This window comes from Papilio machaon, chromosome 2, assembly GCF_912999745.1.
Source record: "Papilio machaon chromosome 2, ilPapMach1.1, whole genome shotgun sequence".
NCBI lineage: Eukaryota > Metazoa > Arthropoda > Insecta > Lepidoptera > Papilionidae > Papilio > Papilio machaon.
This window is the reverse complement of record NC_059987.1, coordinates 1,847,784-1,874,022: the sequence shown is the minus strand read 5'-3', so window position 1 is coordinate 1,874,022 and position 26,239 is coordinate 1,847,784. Positions and strand designations below refer to the sequence as shown.

General features: G+C 36.3%; 1 protein-coding gene across 5 annotated transcripts; it reads left to right on the top strand.

Moving 5' to 3' along the window:
* Positions 1–333: 333 nt before the first annotated feature.
* Positions 334–26,239, top strand: LOC106719030 (PRL-1 phosphatase). 5 transcript variants are annotated; one of them, XM_045684960.1, is made up of 6 exons: positions 334–450; positions 22,768–22,953; positions 23,564–24,062; positions 24,903–25,069; positions 25,336–25,467; positions 26,001–26,239. In XM_045684960.1, the coding sequence occupies exons 3-6, from the start codon at positions 23,955–23,957 to the stop codon at positions 26,107–26,109; spliced, it is 516 nt and encodes a 171-aa protein (XP_045540916.1). In that variant the 5' UTR covers positions 334–450; positions 22,768–22,953; positions 23,564–23,954; the 3' UTR covers positions 26,110–26,239. The 5 variants fall into 5 exon arrangements, with proteins under 5 accessions (XP_045540916.1, XP_045540911.1, XP_045540920.1 ...); XM_045684955.1 differs by lacking the exon at positions 334–450 and adding an exon at positions 16,146–16,332; XM_045684964.1 differs by lacking the exon at positions 334–450 and adding an exon at positions 16,348–16,481.

Here is a 26,239-nt window from a genome sequence, read left to right as displayed (position 1 = left end):
GAAATTGTTGTTGATTTGTCAAAGTCAATGTATTTTATTTTTATTGTAATTTTGTCTCAAAAAATACTTTTCTGGGTTGTGCTGAAAAATATTTATAGCCGCGGTGAAAAAGTGTGAAATAATTAAAGTATTGAATTTAATTGTCCAATGACATTAGTTCGTTTTTAGTATTGAAGTTAATATTAATTGTTGTAATATCAATGTACATTGTCGCGCCGCATCACAGAATTGTAGTGTTTTTGGTCAGGCTTTAAATTGTAATTTTTGTGAGAAAAATTATTTTTTTGCGGGCAAGTTTAAAAGGAAAGTTATTTTCTTAACTGGCAACATTAAGTGGCAGTTCGGTAATTTTTTTGTGCGAGGCACACGTTTTCCGCGTGTGTGGTGAATTTTGTTGGCTGTTCACGGCTGCATCCGTTCAATTTTTATTCAATGTGTATGGCTGTGGAGGTAAGTAAATGTATTACTTTTGCTTAAAATGTGTAAAACGTTTAAAATCCAATTTAACTGAAGAAGGTCGCACTCTCCCATCAATATCGTACGTCACCATGAAGGCGTTCATAGATTTTCCTACTATAAGTGAAATTAACTTTAAGTATTTTCAGAGTGCGTATTTTCGTCTGTTATACAATACTTAAAGAAATATTTCGGAATATTTCGTTACTAATTATTTGAAAAATTTGCTAATAACCTCTTTAAAATGAGCACTCCTACATTTAATATAGTGTAAAATAGCACCTATGATGAGAACAGATATGTTGTTTCTAGTTAGTGTCAAAAACTCTGCAATTAAACTTTGTAATAAGTACATTTTATCGCACGGTTCTTAGGAAATATTGGGATGGGCAAAATTTTAAAAGATACGCCCTGCAATACATTTATATCGTTAAATGATATAAAAAAATCTAGAATACCCTCAAACAATAAGTTTTAAATCAATCACTATATGGTTAAGAGCTTAAATGAATGATAATATGTACAATAAGTGAACATTAAAACATTTATTAAAAGATGTTTTTAGATTATGTACACCTAAATAGAGATAAAACCAAAAGAAGATATTTTTTTTATAAAAATGTAAAGGATTGAAATGTGGGTTATAAAAAATTCTATTGATACATCTACCTGGACCTTTGAAGATCTCTTTTGTTATTTTACTAGGACAAGTTTTTATGACATTCCTTTACCTTGTCATAGTTAACATTGGAATTATAACACAGATTTCCACTGCAATTTTCATTGTTGTTTAATTTTATGTGCAACATATGAATATATACATAATGATGAACTACTTTAAGATTTAGTAAATGATCAACAATTACATTGTTATTGTTTTGAAAAATTTCTTTACAAAATATCGCACATATCACTTAATAATAGAAAAACATCGAAACTGGATTACAAGTAGGAAATTGAATCTGCAGTTCCCTCGATGACCTTATTTTTGATTTAAATGTAGTTTATTTACAAACTTTATCTCACATTGCAGAAATAATCTTAAACAACTTTTATTTGACATTGAAATTATTATTGTAAATAATCTTAACCCATTGGCTGCCAGGTACGAGATATCTCGTAGTAAGCGTGTGTATCAAAAGTGCCAGCTACGAGATATCTCGTAGTGTGTGCTGCAATTTTAGATTAATTACAAATGGCCATTTCAGTTAAAAATATTTTAAAAAGGTTGAATGAAAAATTTATACAAAGTAAAAAAACGTGTTAATTTTCAGTTTTTGTTATAAACAAGAGCTAGATTTACTATTAGACTATTAGATTTTTACATAAAATTTTATACAAATATAATGTATGAATTAAAAATTTACATAGTGCAAAAATCATTAATTATCTGTTTTTAGTATAAAATTATAACTTAGATGATTAGATTATAATAATTATATTCATATATATGAATTTATTACTAAAATTAAAAAAAATATTTTTATTATTGTTGCTGAATATGGTAAACTCTAAAACAAGGATCAACACAAAGTGTTGGCTTTTCGATGCACTGTGAACAAAACCTAGTTTCCTTTCGTTTTTTTTTGCATTGTGTACATTCGACATGACTTTGTAGGCATTAATTTTTTTTTCTCTGGGTGGAAGATGTCCTAAATATTGAAATGCATTACAGACCCTGCTTTCTCTTGCATTGCTGTCGTCACCAAGTAAATGCATAATAACTGATTCTAAAACTAAACTAAACTAACTAAATTGAATTATCGTCATCCTTTTATTCCGTTGTTTTTTTGGTTGTGAAACATGTGTGCATTGTGCAGGAACATTTCCAAGTAATGTAGTTTTTTTTATAAGAGAAGGGGGCAAACTAGCAGCGGGAACACCAAGGTGTTCATGGACGCCCATGGACATCTGCAATACCAGAGGAATCGCAGATGCGTTGCCGGCCTTTGAGATGGTGAAGTCGCTTCTTGAAGGACCCAAACTCGTAGCGGTTTAGAAATACCGCCGAGGACAGACCAGTCCACAACGCGGTGGTACGCATAAACCGCACGGCTGTGGATTGCCAGCCATCGAGATGGTGTGGATGGAACTTGGCGGTCTGTCGTGTCGTCCGATGACAGAACTCGGCGACAGAAATTGTTCCAAACAATTCTTCCGAGCACTCCCCGTGGTAGATGCGGTAAAAAATGCAGAGGGAACTAACGTCTCTCCGCGACGCCAGAGTGTCGAGCCGATCAGTAAGAACTCGGTCGTTGCCGATTCGAATCGCTCTCCGTTGTATGCGGTCAAATGGAAGAAGCTGGTACTGGGGTGCTCCCGCCCAGAGATGCGAGGAGTATTCCATGTGGGGCCGAACTTGCGCCTTATACAGCTGAAGGCGATGGCCCGATAGGAAATACTGCTTCGCTGTGCCGAGCACACCCAGTTTGTAGTTTATCTTTCCATTTGTTGACCATACTGGATCCTGATCTGAGCCACTTAGAGTCGCCTTGATTCAGTTTCTTTTTGACTAAATTTTCTGGATTTCCCTTTCGGTCGAATCTTAGCGCCCAATCCACTTCCCCTTCTCATACTTTCCTAATAAGAAAAGAATGTGAAGGGTAGGAAGACTAAAATTAGGCCTTCAGCACCACACTCATCAGACGAAACGCGGAATTACTTCCAATTCACGCTTGTCTTCTGTCTGCAATATTGTAACGGCATTTACTGCAATTTTTATTGAAAAAAGAGCACTACGAGATAACTCGTAAGTGGCAACCAGCACAGGAATTTTATTCAGTGACGCCAGCTACGAGTTATCTCGTAGTGTTTTTTTTTCAATAAAATTACTGTAAATGCTATTACAATATTGTATTAGTAACTTATACATATATATATTTTGTAAAATTTCATGTATTCTTCAAAATAAAACCTTGGCACCCAGGGCAAGACGCTCTAAAAAAGGTCTGGCAGTCAATGGGTTAATCTTACTTAATTATTAAGGTTTTTATGTAAAGATAATTTGAACATAATACCATTCAATATTCATATATTGATCATGTCATCATGATTGGGAGAATTATTTAAAAAACATTGCTTTTAATTTGCAAAACCTGTAAGTGTCATTTTTTTTACCAAACAGGAGGGTATTGTTTCTAATGACAGAATTTTTATATCATTACTAACTGTCGCCTGCGACTCCGTCTGCGCGCAGGAAAAAAAAATTTAATAGTGGTATGATTTTTTTCGCGCCTTTTAAACCTTCCCTAGACCTCCACGAACATTTCAAGACTAAGATAAGATGAATCCGTTCAGCCGTTCTCGAGTTTTAGTGAGACTAACGAACAGCAATTCATTTTTATATATATAGATTACCTGTTGTAGACTCAACAGCCTTAGCAAGTTGGGAGAGAGTATAATTTGATTATTTTGTTCCTAATTGACATATAGGTAAAGCCTTTACAACGTAAATAAATGTCTAAATTATTACAACTGATAGCATACAACTTTCATGTAATGTTTAATAATTAAGATTAGGTATGGCTCATCTAAAATTTATGACTGGCTGAACTAGCTCACAGCTCACATGTGTGAAGCAATCAGTGAACTGGCGGCATCTGTATGGAGTTATGATTTGTGTTTCAAACTGCAAACTGCTAGTCACCAGGGAGCTTGTCGGCTCACATAGTTAGTACATTGTGATTGTGATGAGCTGTGAACTGCCAATTAAGTTGTTGAACAGCAGCTTAATGGTACAAGTTTATGTGAGCTGGGTTGAACCGATACACAGTTGATTTACACATGGCTAATTAAGGTATATTTTTGCCCTTATATGAGTCATTTCACAGTCAACTGACCAATTACTTTACTTGTTTGTGATGTTATGATGCACTTTATAATGATTTTATCAGTGTTTGTGTATGCAAACATTGGTCTCATGAAAAATTACTTAATGTTTTAAAATATGCGTAATTTGATTGCAAAAGTAAATAATTTTATGTAGAATCAAGTAAACATTTTAAAATTGGTATTTAAATATGATTTCATACTAAAATGAAATTATTTAGATTTTTCGGAATATTATTTTCTATGCTTTGTATTAAAGCATTGGATGTAATTTACTTCAACATTAACAGTTTAGGTAACTGGATACATTTATCATGAGCATGTTTGTCTACTATATAATGATTTATAGGTATTGAGAGCACTGATTGACGTCATTTGTTGCGCAAATGCGAAGACTAATCATTTTCTACGTTCCATGTAAATGCATATCGCGTGAACCTACGCGTTTCATAATACGTCATGATTGCATAACAATTTCCTTTTATCACAAGTCGTAAAAATTTGACGTGGCTTTGCGTCTATTGTTAAACATTAATCGATCAAAGCATATCAATGTTGGAAAGCCGATAAAATAACTTATATTTCAACAAGATTTTCTATAGTGGAATAACAATAATATATATTAATAAGTGCGAGTATGTATAGTATAACTCTGGACTCTGGATATAACTAGGGGCGTCGACCCGGCCTTGGCGGGCGTGTGTTGACCCTGCGCAGGCGCAGGCGCTGGCCCGTTAACGTGAGCGCGCACGATCCTGCTCGAATGTTCACGAAACAGAGCGACCGGTATAGACAACTTCCAAAATGGTGCGCCTCTTTGACCGATGACACACGCACCGAGTATGTCGTCATCATTCGCGAACGCTCTATTAAATGAGTTTTTTAATTCGCTTCGATAACTAATTGAAGGCCTACAAACAGAACAAAGCGAGTTATTCATAGTCCGTTTTAAACATTTAGCACACGACTGTTATATTTGTCTTCATTTCCAGTATAATTAGATTCAATTGCAATTAAAATGCTAGTTCATTTACACCAATGTTTAATGATGGTGGATTCTATTTTTAAAACAATCCATTTTGACCTGTAATCTCATCCCCTCATTCCTCCTCTCTTTTCTCCTTTCTCCTCTAATAACCTCTCTCTCGTTCTCAATGGTAATGATAACGAGTATTCAGACTTCGGTGAATATATTATATTCAATAAGTCCTGCCTAAAGTTATATTATCCGCGACAAAGCAAGTATGAAGAATTTTGGGTGCGGTTGAATGACGCTCTTTACTGTGGGGGATGTATCCGGTGGAGCGGCGTCGTATAAAAACTCGTGTCATTCGATTGGGGCGACGCCGACGGTCGTTGCTCCAGACTGCCGAGACGGGGCATCGTAGGGGCGACGATCTCTGTCCCTTGCCAACTGCGACTCATTAAACAACTCCAACTTGCGACTTAATCTAATGACGTCGTAAATTACATACCTATTCCATGTTAATGAACTTATGCGTGCAAGTAATACGTACGTTACCCTTAATTAAAAAATATGTAAGAGTATTCTTTCAATCTAATCAGGCTAAAAAAAATTGCTTCTATATTAGTTAGCTAACTGTCTACTAAAACTGAATGTATTCACCTTTAAAAAGTTTTCGATAATCAAAAGGTTCGGGTTATGACAATGAAATAAATTAAATGCTTATTAAGGTTTACAAAACAATAAATGTAATTGCGGTATCGTATGTTACCTTCAATTTTAACTGTCGAAGGTGACTTTAACGAGTTGATATAAAATTGTACCGTCGCGTCGTCCTTTCGCTCGTTTTGTTTCACCAGAAAGAAGCACTAAAAATGCAACTTATTTTTACGTTACGCAAATCGGGATATTCCCTTACAAAAGGGGAATAACGACACCTGTCGGCGAAGTGAAAAAACACAACTTATTAAATCTGAGAAACTTTGTATTTATTTGAACAACAAGCAAGTTAATGATTACAAAATTATGCTTTTCAGAAATTCAAATTCTCAGCATTAATTGTAAGTTAATAAAATTTAGAAACCTACTAATTTGGGTGGTTATTATTTTTCTTTGAGCAGAAGGTTAGCGTGGTTTGGACATGTTATGCGGAGGGATGATAATCATATAAACAAAAAAGTAATGAGATTGAATGTGGATGGCTATAAAGGGAGAGGAAGACCAAAGAAAGTATGGATGGATTGTGTGAAAGAGGATATGCGTAAGAAGGGGGTAAATTCAGATATGACGGCTGATAGAGATGTATGGAGGAGTAGTACATACTGTGCCGACCCTCCATAGGGATAAGGGCAGGTTGATGATGATTATTTTTCTTTGATTAAGTCTCAAACCCACCAACGCATGCAATTATGCATACTATCGACCGTAAAAACAATATTTATAATGGTAATGTACTTGCCATTTAAATGGCAAAGTACTCAATTATTTTTGTAAATTTAAATGTTATTGTTTACTCGCTAATCGGTCGTTTACCGCCAGACATTCACAAAATCGAACAAAGTAATTACATTATTTGTATTTATTTTGATGTCATTAGAACAAGATTAACGCAAATAACTTTTACATATAAATTTTTTTATCTACTTTTACAATACTGCAAGAGCCATCTTACTTACTAACATTATAAATGCGAATGTTTGGATGGATGGATGTTTGTTTGTTTGAGGGTATCTCCAGAACGGCTTAACGGATTTCGATGAAATTTGGCATAGATGTATATCATAGTGTGGAAGAATACATAGGCTACTTATTATGTTTTTTTTAACTTCGTGCGGACGGAGTCGCGGGCGACAGCTAATACTGTCATAAACAAAAGTAAATCCTGATGAGATTATATCGACATAAATTTCGTGGTATTGTTATCAACAAAACTTATCAAGATAGACACTCAATGATATCATTGTTGACTGTTTCCTTATGAATATAAATGAAAATAGTTTAAATCATCATACCAAAATTAATACGTTCTACATCCGATAAAGAGAATATTTAATGTTCAAATAGTGGGTAGACAAATAAATACACCCGTTGACCCCGCCTTTTGTTGCTGTTCCTAACAGACAAGACTAGTCAATCGTGTATGTGTGTTTCACAAAAGATTTTACCATTAATCGAATAGTAAGTTAAAAAACAACGAGAGATACCAGGGATTGTGAAAATGCATAATAGCAGATGCCTCAAGCAACAGTGTTGATCTAAATAAACTGAGATATGTTCCAATATGTTCCGTTTACATTGGTCAGTTATTGTATGAATTGTTACTTATAATATAAAGTTCTTTTGGTATGTCTTGATGTAAAGAATGGTTCCTTTTTTTATGTTATTTTTTGTCGATGTATCTCCTAAATTTTCGGGTTTTGAAGATAAAGGCCAAACATATACACATAGTTTATTTGCCTAGTTTTAATAGTGTATTATTTTTTACTCGACTTGCAAGAGGGTAATGTTTTTCTCGCGTATGTTAGTTTGTTTTTATGTATGTTAATTCTTTTGTTACCGCCTAAAGTCTACAAAATTGAACCTAATTTGATGTATGAGGTGTCATCCGATTCGTCTTGGTCGGGGTGTCATAAGGTATTATAAGATATGGGGGCGAAGTAACAATGGAAACACCAAGGTGTCCATCGACGCCCATGGACATCGGAGTAGGCGATGCATAGGAATGGGAAATTATCTCATTTTGTGTGGCGCTTCCTCCGTTGATAAAAGGTAGGCAACGCATCTGCAATTGCGGATGTCATTGGACAGCGTTCGCTTCGCTATTTCGGCGAGGAACCGCAGATGCGTTGCCGGCTTTTGAGATGGTGACACGCTCGCTTAGGTATATTACATAAAACACATATTGCGGATGTAAATAATATTCTAAATTAGTGAAAAACGAGTTCGAATCTCGCTATAACTTTTTTTTTGCATTGCCAAATCATTTTCTCCATTTTTTTGAGTATATTCTATCTTTGTTTTAAAACTCAGCAAATACATGGCGCTGTATCATTCATTAATGTCTTAGTCATTCGGGTATTTTTGGAAAATTAAGGATAGGTTATCAATTACGTCAATGTGTAAATAAACTTTTTATCTATCATCTTTAGCATAATGCGGTGTTATATTATAAAGTGTCATGACGCTTGTGAAAAAAGTCTAATTACCAGCGTTTATTCTCTTCGTCACCTTTAACTAAATAAATATCAGCTTGTAATGGGAGTCGTTTTGTATATTCTGCTTTTTCATGTTTCGTAATTTCGACATAAAAGTCCAACATTTTAATTAGACAACACTTTAACCGTCTGTATAATTAAAGTAAATTGACGCCACATAACAATTACAAAGCTTCAAAGCGTTGGAATTTTAACTCTGAAAAAAAATCCACGTCCTTTGTGAATTAACGTGACATGACAAACTAATGTACGTTCTTAATGTCGGATATGATGAAAACATAATGAGTTATGTTGTAAATGTAATGTTATGCTTACAAAAACATTTAATATTTTATTAGTACGTTAATTAAACAAATCCACCTAGAATGCTGGCTTTAAATAAAGCCAGATGTACAGAGGGATGGGCTTGCATTGTTTCAGTGGAATTCAATTAGTAAATGGGTTAGTCGCGACGAGTGGCAGGTAAAGCGGGTCACAGAGACGCCCTGCGACAAGCTATCCGGGTCACGGAGCAACGCCACGACAGGACACGTATACCGCTAATGCTAGTTTCACACGAGGGCAGAACCGTGACGCAGTTTAGCAGGACAGTGCATTATTGTTTGAGTGACGACGTTAAAATATTCTGTCTTGCCATACCCACGTCTGTAGTACGCCTAACATGCATTTTGTAACTAACGTGCCTTTTTGATCACTCAGACAAGTCCAGTTTATCTGAAACTGTCTAAAACTTCATCAATATTAAGGGTATATCAACCCAATCAATCAATCAAGGTACTATGTAGATTTATAACAACGTTACTTTTTGATGTTTAGAAATATGTTACTTATTATATGTATTTTTGACCAAGATTTCTGCAAAAAGCATTGAGTAGTATCTGACCACCAATAAAGTTATTAACGTTATATTCATTACTTTGTCTCTTATTGCGTTCATTATTGTAGTACAGTATATTTTAGTTATCTTCTTTTTGGGTATGACGTCATCTTTAGTGCTTACGTCACAGTACGATGTCACAACATTCGTGAGTTTGTGCCTGACATTTACTATTCACTATTTTGCTCGAGTCAAGCGAGTAGATAAAGGTAAAAGGTTAATACGACACACCCACATCAGGCTTTCCACCCACCTACCTTTCGTAGTCTTATCTATTGGAAACTTATTAATGCTATCTTGTTGTGGATGCACAGCTTTTTGTATTGCCTTCACCTACTTGTTAAAGCGTTATAAAGGACTGAATTGGGTCAAGTACTCTTAGTAGATACAAGGCAGTTGGGACATTTTCGTTGCCTCAATTCTTATTAAAAAATTTACAATTTGTGATTATTGTGTGAATTTTAATAGTTGGTATAAAATAATATTAATTTACGTGTTTAAATAAAGATGACTTACTAACACGAAACCTTTTTCAATATCGTGTCAGTAACTTTGGTGCAGACGTCCAAGAATTTCCGTCGAGTCAACGCGATTTCATTTGATCCGTTGAACTTTTGGAATGCCTATTTATAGAGTGCATATTCACACGTGGTGGTTTCCAATTTCGGTTGGTACAATTTTGTGTTTTACTGCACGGAGATAGGGTGGTTTAGTTGAGTTGCGTACGAGGCGCAGGCGGAGTCGATGACCGAGTATTGATCCCGGCGAAGTGGGTCGCGACCCGGTTCCCGTTGCACGGGCTGGGGCTGCAGCGGTCACCTTTTAGGCCCAGACAGACTTGCAGGGGCAAGGATAATGTCACACCTACAATTTTTTCCATTCTATTTCGTAAACATTTACATTTTAGTATCAAAATCTTATAACATCTTTGAATATGATAGTTGTTTTACTTGATATTTCTTCAGTTTGATTTAATTTTTTTAAATACTCAGTAAAAAAAAAGGATAGAACAGTATATGAAAAGAAATAATTGCATGTATTTCGATAATTGATGTAATGTTGGTTATTAAGCAAGACCTTAGAATAAACCTTGTAGTTGTAATTAATGCAGGTAATGTTCCTCAACAATGAGTTTGCGAGTTTTCTTGAAAATTGTTCTGTACGTAGGCTACAATCCGGTAAACGTTCGTAACCGGTACGATAACATTAAATGCCAGTTTGCCTGCAAACTGCTTTGTAATCGAATTTTGTTGTCGCAGAACCACAAATACATTAAGGAGAATTTCAATTTTGTTCCTTAATACATTGGTTTAGAATTCAAATTATTGCTACAGCGTATTTAGGGAAAGTTTGAATTATTCATGGTAAAAATAATAATAAGGGCCTGGTATTTACAGCTGCGAAATTATTTCCATGGTATGTATATAGTAGACGTAGTTAACTTGAATAGAAGAAAGGTTGGTACCAGTGAAGTTTGTTGCTGCGCTAGTAGCAAGTATGCAAGTTGTGAAAGTTGATTCGCCACAACGCCCCACCGCTCACCCACAAAAGGACTATACTCAGGGTTACTTTCCCAACTTCTTTGTCTTCTATCTTAGCTTGAAATGTTGTGAAGCAACTGTAAATTATATTTTATAGGTTTTTAAAAACTAAGATGACTTATACTCATGTGAACTCATGTGGAATCATAAAGCGGTCAGTAGCTGTCAAACATTTTTACTGCGTTGGATGACTTTTAGTTACACAGTTGCTACATTTATTCATGTCTTACAGAATACTGCTGGTAATTGTAGTCGTTCTCGAATATTCTTTAAACGATTCCGGAAACTTTTTATCGACTTCGATTTCATCAATAGAATTCTTATCAGATATCTGAAGTATTTTTGTTTATCAAAATATTCTATTTTATTCTGGAATTCTTTACGAGTACTTCTCGTATGTCTCGTTTAAGTCGAGTATAATAATACAATATTTACTTAATAATACAATACTTAGCAACAAGACACAAATATGTGTCTTGTTGCTAAGCGATTAATTTGAGAATGACCTTCGCTCAGTCGTCTCAATGTGAACTCGGTTGGGAGAGGTTACATGTTTTTATTGCTCATTTCCCATCACTATCATCAAACTAGTTTATGAACAAGAAGATATTTAAATATTATATTTAACTCTATTTTAATTTGTAATGACATCTTCTATGCTATGTTATAACACAGCACTAAAAGATTATTTTAATCGTATAAAAGGATATGCGTTCTCTATATAGTACTGAAATGCTGTGAATTTTCTCTTTATACACATATACTTAGAAATAGACTAGACAACAATAAAGGTTCTAATTAGTAGGTGAGTTTTAATAATAGATACCTAGTCTAGTAACACAATTCTCGGGCATACAAGAATAGAGATGCGCGGGCCGCGGCCCCGCCCTTGCGTCGATAAGCGTTGCCTGAACGTTCCCTCAAGATTTCTCGAAGGCACTAGAGCCCGCCGCCCTCGAGTGTTTGCTCTCCTAAGAGCTTAACCGAACGCCTCGCACTCGCCAAAAGCTATAACTTTTAATGATAATGTTATACATTTTTCAATTGTAGTGTTATAAAGATCGTACAATTTATGATGTTAATTAGTTTTTAAAAAGTAGACCGGAAAAACGCTTACGTTGCTATTAATATGTGTGGGTATGACATGTTATTTTACTTCAAGTAATCATATGATGAATTTCCTAAGATAAAAGAATCCTTCCGTAAACTTCTTAAAATTGATGCATGAACAACTTCCTACATTTGTGTTACACCGTTAACCATCTTGCCTTTAATGTGTAATACTGTTAAAGTCAACACGACCTCATTTTAGTAAACTTAAGACAGCGTTACGAATTGTTCCATATTCCTGATATGCTGTCTCAAAAGCAACTTAGTTCATCACGATGTATCATTAATTTGTAACGGTATACTGCAAGGTTTATGTTGTTGACAAAGTAGGAAACAAAATGACAAAATTATCAGTGAAGTAGTTACGTTATTCTTATACTTTTAAAATACAGTTGTATCTTAAAGATAACTTTAAATTATATGCATTGTAAAGATTTCTTAGCCAGATACAAGCTCTTATCGTACTTTGGACATAATAAGTAAGTAACTTAAGTCACAGGCGGCTTACGAAGCGATTGTTATAATTTTCTACACGTATTATTACTATTCAGGACGTAAAAACATTATTTTATATAAGAGTTAGTTGTAAGGTTTTATTGACTTCTGTTTCTTTCAAGAATCCACTATTTTAAAACAAGAGTCCGCGATAATGTTACCTTCATCTCCATCCCTTTTTTCTTGAAATAATATGTTTTGTACGGTTGTTTAGGCGGTGGAAACCCAAAATGCAAACCGTATTTCGTGCCTCCAGCGGTGAATCATTACCGGATGGTACGAAACCTGATCCGAGCAGGATCGTTGTACTGCTAAGTAACCGCACGTCTGCACTCGTTACCGTAACTCTGCCCTACTATAAGAGTATGTACTTGTGGTTTTCTGTGTCAAGTTAAATGCCTTTATTTATGTGTAAGGAAAACTCTAAAAATACTTTAATATGAACATTTAGGTCTTCAGAGATTACAACCTTCACAATTAACTATTAAAAATACGAAGTTTTGATTGGACGGATGTTTGATACCATGTAACTCTATAACGGGTAGACGGATCTGGATTAAATTTTGAACATATATAGATTACAGTCTAGAACACTAATTCAGCATTCAATAGTAAAATACACTAAGCGAAACAATTCAATGTTTTAAAAAAAATTATTGAGGTGATGTTTTCATATAAATTCTTACAAACATTTCCAACTTAACACCTGTTGGAAAAAAGTTACTACTTTTCCATCAAAATGAATCAATTGATTGACATTTCATTCAATAATATTATAATTTATAGCGCTTTTTGCAGTTTTTCCGTATTAAAACAATAACTAAGACGTTTAATAGAATAGACTATTGTTTACGTTTCATCAGACAGAGGTTCTAAAAAAATCATGCAAATTAATTATTAAAGTACTTACACGTGTTCTTTAGATATACGTGTTTGTTTTATTCTTGTATCATCTTCACAAAGCCGAGATACACGGACTGCTTCAATGAAATGTGTATTTAAATTACTAAAAAATTACATCATTTACTAGTTAATCCAATGTTCATGTAAACCATTCATGTACATAATTACCAAAGATTGTTAATGTTCATAAAATGCTTTCATTACCTGTGTTAATAAGTTGACATAATGACAAAATATTACATAAATTTACGTATAAAATTAATGTGCACCAATTTTACACAAAAAGTTAATCGATTATAAACTGCTTGTCACGAAACTTTTGAGTCTCCAAATGTTTGCCAAACTGATTAATTTAGCAAATTTTTCTTAATTTGAAATTCCAAAATTAAATTCCCATTGTAGTTTAACAATGATAATTCGGTCTGATTTTAATTCCGACCCCCCCAACAGTCTACCTACATTACTTTAATGATTTATTAATGAAAACTTCGTACTAGTCGTAAATTGTGACAGTTAATCTCTCGTTGATCCGGATTAGCAGAGGCTGGCAAGAGATACGCGAAACTAAGTACATATCAGATAAATCTCTGTTGTCAGTGTAGACGGCCTGTTTATGCTACGCCCTAAAATATTTATGATGTTGATAATTTTCTATTACTTTAAAGAATGGTATTCGTGAAATTATAAGAAGCAAGTATTGCACTTAGTTGTACTAGATATTCCAACACATTCAACATTTTTTGAGTATAGATTAACAAATGACCTAAGTTTTCACTGAATATACAAAAGTTTAAATACTCGAATAGTCATTGAAACTGTACCCCAAAATCACTTATAAAATATGAAAATGATTACAGCTGACCGTGGGTTTCTGAGACCAAAAGCCCCGTTCAAAACATATTGTCATAATTATAGATTTGGCAAAGCAAATACCAATGTATTTAAAAATAAAATATTATGCCTGATTGTGTTTTCTTCTTCTCAAAAAGGTGACGCCCACTGCTAGGCATAGGCTTGATTGCGCAATTAAACGTAATTAATAGATCAGGACTTTAGTATTGAATGTAGGTGTACATCTACTGTGTGGGTTTGAAACCTACACCCACAACCCTGAGTATAGCTGATTGTGTACTTAGTACGCCCACCCTACTCTAACTTGTTGCGCTTTGGATGTAATCGTTGCTAGAACATTATACGGACGGGTGAACGTAGACGTTTTAAATTGTTTCCCGCCTACGTTCACTCCGATGCAATTTCTTAGCCATTTATCCTATTAAATTTATATCGCAATCGGAAATTCCAATGCAAAATGGATCTAAATATATCATAGACGAGATAATGTGAAGAAATATTGTTAACGTTTTAGCATTCTTCTTCTTGTCCCGGATTGACCAAAATACGATTTTGAATACGGTCGAGAAGTGTTCCCAGTTAAAAATCAACGGCCAGATAATGATGTCTGTTGTCTTTTTTTTTCGATGTGCTTATTAATTAGCTATAGATAGCAGGATAACTATTTTAATCTTATACCGCTAAAGAAAAATCAAAACAATTTATTCTTAAATCTGAAATCGTTTTGATTTCTTGTAACAAATGTTCAAACATTTGATTATTGGCAACGTACGTTCTCACAAGCTCACAAGTATTCATTCACGGCGTGGGATTTAGTTGAAACTTTTTTAGTTATTTCTTTTTCTACTATTATTAGATTGTTCACGACGCAGTCGCTCATCGGCAATTTTCACACTCGTTCACACAAAAAATTCCATTCAGTTATAAATAAATATTTTAATATAACTTTTTTAACCTCTGATGTATAACCATATTTACCATGTCTATAGTGATATTTGTATTAATCAACAACAACACATTAATGTGAGGTCGCAAATATGTTTTTATCACAAATGTGTCTGCAGTGGAAACCTATTCTAACATTTCTCACGATATGAATACGTCTCTACCACCCACGACGTCGATGACACCGTGTTTAGTCTTACTGCATTCATAAAAACGCCTTCGGCGTAATGTAACAAGTGAACCGATCACAAGTTTAGCATTTCGTCGCTAAACAAAAGTTTCAAGTGATAAGTGTTATTATGCGTCATTGTGTCTATTCGTATACGTCAGGCTGACAATATTTAGAATCTTAGAATAGTTTGTATTAAATTTTACGGTTTTATGCTTAAAAGTCATATTTTTTGTACATTTGACAGGATTTACCTACACTAAAGATTCGTGGGACAAGCAAACTGCATCATATTTTTTGATGTTGTATCATCAAACTTCACCTTTATGAATTGACATTTATAAATGTAATTTTATGTGCGTATGGATAAATATAATTTTATTCAACATTTTACAAATGTTTATACAATCTTTGATGTAGTTTATAATCTTTGAGTCATTCGTAATTTTATAGTTCGTTTTTCTAAAGTTAGTCAAAATAATTACAGGAACGTTCGACTAAAGTTAGCACAAAGTTTCCAATACCATGATTCAGTATTTAAGAAAGTTCAATGTTAAGGTCGTGGGCTTTAAATGAAAATAAACACGTGTCTTGACTAAAAGTAGTAGCATTCTCAATAGTACCTTAAGTTATATTGTATTGTCACAAAGTTTGATGTGTTTGAAAGTTTCATTAATTTGAATATTTCATCAATACAATGTTGGCAACCCTGCGCGTGCTATGACGCCAGCAGGCGGCTGGCAACGTGACGTCGACCGCGGCCGCCCGCGCCCCCACCGCCACAGCAGGCAGCGCCACTCGCCAGTCTCTGCACGCCCGCGGCACGGACAGTGTCGACCCGTTGCGATGTAAACGCCTAACCCAACTCTACTGTCTACGACGACAGCTATTGCTGCGCGAAAGTTCAAGTTTTGTCGAGTCTACTTGTGTACCCTTAACTTTGATAAAGTGCTACCATCCGCCCTTATCGGACGCATGTAAGTGATGTTTTTGTGTCACCAATAGTCTCTGGAGTCGCTGCATTTACGGAGGCCGAGAAACGAACGCGGCACATGTGACGAAACTCCGACGAAAGTAGAACACAACTGGGAACGTATAGTAACTAACCGGCCGTTCGTTGGATATGGTAAATATACGTGACGAGAACACGACCTAGTGCACATTGTCAAACTAAGCTCGGTTTTGAGTTTTATAGCACACCGTTCTTTTTAGACGTTTTTAGTTTGGTCGTCACCAACAGGTGTCCCGAGTACAAGGCGACATGTATACGCACGCTTTACGATCATTATTCGATAGTTACCCGCTCTATCTTATCAATTTGGTGCCCCGTTACCAGTTTGCGTTATAGAAAGCGGTGGAACACGTACAACACCGATAAACCCGCACAAACACTGGCGTTGTAATTTAACAGTGGAAAGTTATTCTTTTAATTCACTTGTTCCATTACGGCCACTGATAGCTCCCGACGCTAAACGTTTAGCCCGCTTTCATTTAGAGCTCGCTCATTGCATGTTCGTCATGTCTTTTTATAGAACCAAATAATTCGACCTGGTGGGCGTGCGATTGTGTCCATGTAAATTGAAAATACAGTAAGGTTCACTATAATTATTACTTGTGTACTTACTTCATTTTTGCCCACACAAAAGCATTTCATTTGTCAAATGTTAGGTGCGGGATATTCCCAAATTAGTGTTGATTATACATGTTTGATTTCTTAGTCTAATTAACATGTTGTTTTGAGCTTTGACCTCGAACAAACATTGATATCGTTATTAGTTATGTGTTTTAAGCGACACAGTCTTTTTTAATGTAAATTAATTTAGCGATGTCTGGCTTCCTCAGTGTGGGCTATGTCATTGCCAATGTCATTATTTCACGGTCGAAGTTAATAGCTGTGATTATCTTCTCCTTGAGACTTGCTTTAAGTTTTAAATTTATTTAAATGGACGAATTTTATACAATTTTAGCCACAGATTCGCACATACAATTCAATTCTACACTGAGAAAGAAAAGTCATTTGAACATGTATTTTTATTTTGTTATTGAAGTCTTTCATTTGTTTATTATTGTTTTTTAACCTCGTAACCGGTCGTCTCTTTAAAATAGCTGCAAAAGTAGAAAAATTATAAATGTATATATTTTATTAATGACTAGCTGTCACCCGCGACACTGTCCACACGGCATCTCAAAAAAACTTTATAAGTAGCCTATATGTTTTACCAGGTTATGAATTACATCTGTGCCAAATTGCATCAAGATCCGTTGAGCCTTTCCGGAGATACCTTCAAACAAACATCCAGTAGGTAGAAAAATGTTATTTACACGATCTTGCAGATTCATAAATCTCTCCAGTTATTTCTTTCGAAGGAGATTAAATTGTTTTTTTTCAACTTCCTGTGCAATTTCTTGTTGTAATTTCTTATCTGTTTGTTATAAATAAGGTTGTCATAAGATGATGTTCTATTTAATTAATTTACTTGATAGTTCAAGCTACGGTTTCTAATTTAAAGTTGATTAGTACGCGTAATTCATTTTGTCAAATAAGAATTATTGAATAACAAAAACTTCGTTAGCATGCGTATGAACACGCGACATCCATTTTAATTATACGTACAAAAAGTATTTGTTTCATGAAAATACACGTAATTCTACATCCAGTACAAATGTTATTTGTACAATAAATTTGTTGAAAATTCAAATCAGTAAAACGTTTACCTACTACATGTATATAACACGGTCTAGAGAGTCTAGACGAGTGATTGTCAAACTTATTTCTTTCACCGCCCCCTTTTAAAAATCAATTATATTTCAGAGCCCCCTAATTTTTATTCAGCCCTAAAACTTAAAAACCACAATTTCATTACTTTAATTAATTTCAATGCCCCCCATTTTTTGGGCCCCTTATCGCCCCCTCCTAGGTTTCAAACGCCCCCAGGGGGCGTTATCGCCCACTTTGGGAAACACTGGTCTAGACTGAATCAAGAATAACGCTATGTAGATAATGTAATCGTGTGAATAAATATAGTTTTAAACTAGATCACATTCTTTAACACAAATTGTCGATGTTAGAAAGGTTGTCTTATTGAGCACATTCCGTCACGTCCAATAATTACATCAAAGATCATAAAAACACTGTCATACGTCGGTTTTAAAGTAAAATCTTTTAATTTTAATTCTTAGGCACGTTTGATATTTTATGTTGCCCAACCTTCGTGGAATCGTTTAGTTGTGCGTAAATTCTTTCTCCATGAGTAATCGTGTGTGAATACAGCGACATTCACCTGTCCTGGTTATCTGTTGATCTGTATTTAGTCTAAATATTTGTGTAAACATGTCTGTTATTTTGTAATTGTACAAGAATTAATGTTATTTATATATTGTACGAAAAAAAGGTTTTTATTATATTCAATGCTTACCACGGTGCATTATGTTATTTTTAACTTACTTTTTTAGTCCTTCCAAATTATTCTTCATATGATTCGATTTTTTGTTACATACCGCCTTCGATAAAATTCTATTAAAATTTAAGAAACGTTACATAGTCAATTCCTTGCGCGCCCCGAATTGTTTAATTCAAATCAGCCTGTGCACTAGGTATTGGATATACTTCAGACATGTAAATATTAAATTTTTAGACATCTAAAGTCTAAACATATTACGTAAATAGCTATTTGACGTCATTGTCGTGTCCCAGCATGAAAAGGACGCGGCGTGCGCAGGCGCCGTGATCTGTTTGTTAACATTGTCGCAAGTTTTATTTACTAAAATACATCAAAACTTGCAAATATTGATGTCTTCATTCGACCTTGCTACTTCATTTGCGACTCAATTTTTTATACATCTGCAACATCGAGCTGCGCATTAAAGATGTCACGTTTCAATAAACAAACAGACTATTTGATTATATCGTGGAAGAAAGTCAGTGGAATTAATAATAACAATTAATTGGCTGTGAAATGTATCAATATTTATCAATAGTCCATGTTCCTTTTTGTAGGTCGATATTTAAATTTACAGTTCAAAGCACGTTAGCTTAACATTTATGTTATGTTTAGAGCTAATCTGTCTTATCTGGTACGTGACTGAAACACAAGCAATCTAGCATTGCATGCATTAATCTCAGCCGTGCAAACGTGTTACGTGGCACTGACCCTCTTAGACAAATATGTCGTTTGAAATTAGAACCGCACCATTTATGTACACTATTAAACCCCCTTATATTTTTTTAAACTAGGCGACAGGCCTACGATTAAGGAATTAAAAAAAATATATTTTGTAGCCTATGTGTTCTTCCAGACTATGTTCTATCTATACCAAATTTCAGCGAGATCCTTGCACCCGTTTTGGAGATACATTGTAACAAACATCCTTTCATCAAGATTGAATTTCAATGATTTATGTCCTGACTAATTTAATTTAATAAACTTTTTGATTTATACCTAGGTGATCTGTAGACAGATCACACCTCTAGGTATAAATCTTTGTGATGACAAGAATACAGATACACCTGTACAAAAACTCAATAATAAGTTGTTATTGCATAAGTTTTATGTTACTGGATATCCATGGTAAGGCCGCAAAGGTAGCAATAAAATGCATCCTAGAAATGTAAACATTGAATAGATAGAAATAAATAGCAGGAAAAGTAGCATGTCAAGGTAACGAAGTAGTTTACTAGAGGCGTTGCAACGGCGGCGAAGCACGCTCGTTATACTATTGTGGGACTGGCCTCGGCCGATACTTCCTCAAATGCATCAATATGCTGCCAGCACTTGAATTGCTAGTTCCACAGATATATACTTCCTTAGATGTAGTAAGTCATAAAAACTAAGGAATAAATTACGTAAATTCCCAAAATAAATAGACTGATTTCTTAATATTTTAATTTATTTTAGATTTTTACTACAAAGAGATGCTTTATGATTAAGGTAGTGAATTGTAATTGCACAATCATATATGCCCACTATTGCAACATCTTTACAATTATTGCATGTAAAATACATTTGATTTTACATATTGTAAAGAATTCAATTTGGTTTATTTTTATTTATGTATAATAAAACTTAATAATCTTACAATTTGAATAATTTGCAAAACACAAGCATAGTAAATGTACAAACACTGCAACTTTGTTCATGTTATTTGATATACCGCATAATGTATACTCATAATCAATACTCTATTATACCTATCAAGGTCTTCGAAGTATCATTATTGACCGAGACGTTGATTAGATATATATATTTTTACAACGAAAGGTGCATCAATAAAATTAAGGGTATTAAGATAAAAATAAGATTGATAATTTTGGAACGTTGATCTGTGTTTATTATTTTACAAAAGTCAAGAACAATCGCTATATTTTACCGCTTACTGCTTTTAATTGCGACAAGGTCAAGCCTGTCGCCAATAAACCTGGCACAAAGGAAATAAAACCAATCAATCAGCCAACGATATATGATTCGTGAAATTAGTTGGCGCCTCCCCGATAAACGATGTGTCGCGGGCACGTGGCCCCGATCTGCGGCGTACGTCTATTGAATTCACATTGTCTGTCCATAACAAGCGGTCAGCCGGCTATTGATAGATTAATAACATCCGTGCTCACATCCGAATGCCCTTGCTTATGCACTGTTTAAAGAGCCATGTGAAAATATTTTCAATCCGTCCTTTGTTATCGATGTCGTCAGCAACCTGATCGCAGCTACCGCGGGCTCCAACCACCTTGGAATTTATCGTACGTCCATTTTTGCTGAAGTGCCAGTAGCTATACAATTTTTATCCTCCGTACAACGAATCACTTGATGTGCATCAATATGAATTGTATATTGCAGGTATAATGATAGAAATCATACATTTCGCTTTTGAATGAGCAGTTGTTTAGCACATGTTTATTGCACAAGTATTTTCAGCTTCAAAAAGTGCACTTAACTCCTTCATCATCAAACGACTTATTCACTTCATCATGCATAAAGCTTTAGATGGCAATAAGCAGACAGTGAGTTAAATCGTCTGCATAGTATGCACATATGCTGGCAGTCTGGAGTTTATCGAGCGTCCCGTCTAGTCGACAATCGGACAATCTTCCTCCTCCAGACTCTGCGTTATCGAACGCGACCCCAATATAGGAGGGGTTGACATCTTATCTTTTATTATTTGTCTGCTCGACCTTACGTCGCCGAATTCGATTGCGATTTCTGATTATTTTATATAGTTGTTCGATAGTGTGCTAAGTAGCTAAATTCCAACGTACGTAATTCGTTGATTTAACTCCATATATTTGTAAACGCTATCATTATCATTCATATTATTAGATTTAGATTATGTATCTTATAAAGACAAAAGAATTCCACAATCGTAAAAATTTCGTTGCAAAAAAATATACAGTCAAAACCGTTTATGGCGACATCGTTTAGAACAACATACCGGTTAAATTGACCAAAATCAAAGGTCCTGGCTGAATGTTATTACATATCTTTCCTATTAATACCTGTCACCGGTTGTTACAACTATCGGTTTTTACGACTCAATATGAGTAGTCCCTTCGATGTCGTTATAACAGATTTTGACTGTTATTGATTTTATTGATTGTTCCTTAATGCCGCGTATTTATAGCTCCGATATTGCGTTTTAACCATGATATACAAACTGTACTGATACACTCTAAACTACAGTAAACTTTGAGTTATTAGTCAGCCATATATTTCAGTGATTTAAAGACGCAAGATGGAAACATCAACATTATTCTAACTTTTCTCTTGGCTGAATCCCAAGTCTGCTTTCCGTCGCTCCTTAAAAATCTCAACGAAAATAAATATGTGCCGAGATGTTGTTTTCCCTGAAATGTCAGTGTGCTAATTGCGATGGCGGTTCATATAGCTGCCAGTGTTTCTGGCTTTATCAATTATATATAAGAGAGAAATGTGTAAATGTAAACAAGACGCGGCGGCTACGCGCAGCGGCAACCGCTGCCAACATCTGTTGCGCATTGGCCCGTATCAGTGATGCTCCCCTTAGTCGTCGCCTCTAAAACCACTTGACGATAAAATATCCTTCCAAAGTATTCTCGGTACCTGAAGATGCCAGTACAATATCTGGCGAACGATATATACAACTCGGTGCTCCTGGGACTGTTCTCTGTTGCCTCTCAGATGTTGAACGCTCGCTGTTTTGTCCGTTTTCTTAGAGACGTAATAATTAGTGCCTAATTAGTGGTCATAAACAGATTGTGTAAATTTCACAGTATCACATTAAGTTGTTCGGCTCATTTCAATGTATTAACATAATTAGTGAATTTGTCGGCAAACAGTATTGTATGTACAACTTGCGTTGATGATGTTTTTGTTTTGAATGATGCGGCAGTAAATGTCGGCATGTGACGTAGCACTAACGACTCGGTTGTGTTGTTACAGCTGGGCATTTCTTCTGTGGCGACATTGATGGAGTTCCGCTTGGACAGCGCGGAGTACTGCCAGGCCCAACACAAATAAAGTGCGGGCGTGTGAGCGAAAGAGCAGCGAGCACCCGCGGGACCCATGCGGCCGGGAGCGCGCCCAGACACCCCATACACACGCTATATGTTGCTCATACACCCACAGGTTAGCAAAATATTCGTATTTGTATAACATGTTATCATTTGTTTTGGAACTTGAATAAATTTGTGATGATCCAATTGATAATAAATGTAGCTTCTAGCATTCTAGCAAAATCTCTTAAATACACTTATTAACTAAAAACCTCTTAACAGGCCTTCGTCTTATCACATTGTTACCGAGTTGAGTGTATGAGATGTTTAATTAACACGTTCCGATGTTCTTTATTGTGACCACGACGAGTCCGCATTTATCGAAATGCACACAATGGGAGCGCTGTCGGCTGTCGCTGTCGGCCGTGTTTACAATAACCGTTATCGCACGATTGTGTGCCGACTGGTGGCGGTGGAGCTGGCACAAGGCACAGCAGCCCCGAGCCGCACTCCCCGCGTGCTCACATGACGGCCACGACGCCGTCACTCCGCCGCACATCACCTACTACTAACAAAACTTGGCTATTTTTATAAACAAATTCTTAACTCCGCCCCGCCGCGCATCGTCTCGGTGTCCGCCGCCGCTTTGACGCAACCAAAGTCGATATGACATCGCTCATTAATAAAACAGACGCTTTCACAGTTTTCCCGACTTTAACCTTTTTTAAATACTTCTGTTCCAGCTTCCTTAAATCCGAATCCCGCTGCTGATTGGAGCATATCATCACTCTCAGTTGCCGGAGTTCAACCGAAGAGGAATAAAAACAAAACAACTTATGTTACGCGGCTGATTCCTTATTAGTTTTCGATCCCCATTCTGAACCTTCGTTTATCCGTCTTCGAATGTGCTCGAGCGTTTGAAGGCGACATCCATGCGGGTGGTTTTCATTATATAATTGGACCCTTTTTAAAGAAAAACCACGAAACTGAAGTGTGTTGTGTGGAAATAGAGTGACAATTTGCCTGTTAGACTCTGACGGATACCTGCACGTTCTGTCGCGAGTGAAGTGAGGTCACCAGCTCGGTGTGGAACATCGTATCGTATCGTATCGCTGAGACACGCCCGCAACCGCCATGAAGCAAAAGGACATTCGGCCGGCGCCCTCGCTCATCGAGTACAAGAGCATGCGCTTCCTCATCACCGACCGCCCCTCGGACGTTACCATACAGTCTTATCTGCAGGTGAGTAACCAATAAATACCTCACTATACTGACGGTAAATTTTCTCAATGCCGTGTTGTCGTTTGAATTCCGTAATTCTTTTTTTTGTTTTTGTATTCATCAAACCACTTGATTGAAATTACTGATTAAATTAAACTGCTTTTTTATAGCTAGCTTTATTTCATAATTAACTAAAATTTAAATGTTTGAATTTATTATTCGCAAATTAAATAAGTAGCTAAGGCCATATTATAAAGAGCTTTAAAATAAATAATTGCATGACGATGCATTTGTTGCCGTGCGGCGGCGCACGTATGCATAGTGATGTCTTCGATGCTATCTATCTAATATGATATGGGCGCGGCGAGAACAATCGCTTCAATGTCACTCCACCTCCAGTACCTTTACACTCGACCACTAGCATCAATGGAGTACTTGTAGACGCGTACTTGTAGCTATGAGGATAAGATTCAAGTTGTATACGAAATTATTTGAATTTTAACGCTAAAGTGAGCACACAATATCCATTTTGCTGCCCTCGCCGTAAAAATGTTAAAATTTCGCAAACGGTGACTGATCAATTGATTGTCAAATTTGCGATTTTTACCATCAGGTGTCGCCGGTCGGTAATAATGCATCGCACGCCTACTGACGTTACATTCACTTAGACATATTTAGTTTGATTCCTTTGGTTTATTTTCAACTGATAAAGATGATACAGGAGTAGTCTACTCTATGAGAGTCTACTCTACGTACAAAAGTAGTCTACTCTACTTATATGGGAGTAGTCCAATCTGTTGCGTTGAAGCAACTCTAACGGGCTACCTCTAGATGTTAACTTGTGTCTTGTGTTGGTGTCAGGAGTTGCGCAAGCACAACGTGTGCACGGTGGTGCGCGTATGCGAGCCCAGTTACGACACGGCGCCGCTGCGTGCTGAGGGCATCATAGTGCGCGACCTCGCGTACGACGACGGCACCTTCCCGCCGCCCAACGTCGTTGACGAATGGTTCGAGATCCTGCGCGACAAGTGAGCAACATTACATCGCTTTCTGAACTTTATAGCATCTAATCTGACAACAACTTTAAACAAGTACAACGGGAGAAGAGCAAAATCTTGGACCTACCCCACGATTTATTATATTAATTTAATTGGAAACAAATTAACTTCTTCGATTCCAGCTTAAATGTCAGTTTTCTTTCAGGATAGTAAAGGCAAACTATATTCACCTTATTTTTGGTCACATGTAAATTCCAGTTTTGTATATTGAAGGCCATGTGCCCTTGTATGTGCAGTGCGGCCCACAAGCCCGAGGCGGCGGTGGCGGTGCACTGTGTGGCGGGTCTGGGCCGCGCCCCAGTCATGGTGGCCATCGCGCTCATCGAGCTCGGCATGAAGTATGAGGAGGCAGTCGAGACCATACGCGAGTCAGTATACATACTGTTATCAAAATGGGCTTTCAGTAAATTGAATTGTCACAAATAAACAGACATACTGCTGGGTCATCATCACCCTGTCGATTGATGCAAGTTACTGTTCTTGTTAACAGTACGAAATGATCCTGACCGTCTTGAACAGCTTTGTACCATTAATTTTGAAGCCATTATTTTTTTTTTATAACAAGGTGGCAAACGAGCAAGCGGCCACATGAATTCGCCGAAATAGCGAAGCGACCGCTGCCCATAGACAGTCGCAATTGCAGATGCGTTGCCTACCTTTAATCGATAGAGGAGAGGATGCACAAAAAGAGAATATTTAACCTTCCTATGCATCTCCTCCATCAAATCCACCTCCCCTTCCCATCCTTTCCTTATAAGAAAAGGGTGGGAAGGGAAAGAGGACTAAAATTAGGCCTCCGGCACCACATATCAGACTGTACTTGGAATTACTTCCACTTGACACCTGTCTTCTATGTGGTCGTGGTGTAGTATTAAGATAAAACCTTAATTTATATTTTCAGTCAGCGTCGCGGCGCCATCAACGCCAAGCAGCTGTCCTATCTGGAGAAGTACCGGCCCAAGTCGAGGCTGAAGAAGAACGGGCACAAGAACTCGTGCTGCGTGCAGTAGCCACCGCAGCCGCAGCCGCAGCCGACAGCGAATGTAGCTCTGCTTTCACACACACACTGACACACGGAGCACAACCGACTAGTTTGTAACTTAGCAACACAACAGAACCCCCCCTCCCCCCACCCCCCTT

Coding starts and splice junctions, on each gene's coding strand:
- LOC106719030 (XM_045684960.1), top strand. CDS start 23,955: ATGAAGCAAAAGGACATTCGGCCGGCGCCCTCGCTCATCGAGTACAAG. Junction 24,063..24,902: donor CCATACAGTCTTATCTGCAG/GTGAGTAACCAA, acceptor TGTTGGTGTCAG/GAGTTGCGCAAGCACAACGT. Junction 25,070..25,335: donor TTCGAGATCCTGCGCGACAA/GTGAGCAACATT, acceptor TTGTATGTGCAG/TGCGGCCCACAAGCCCGAGG.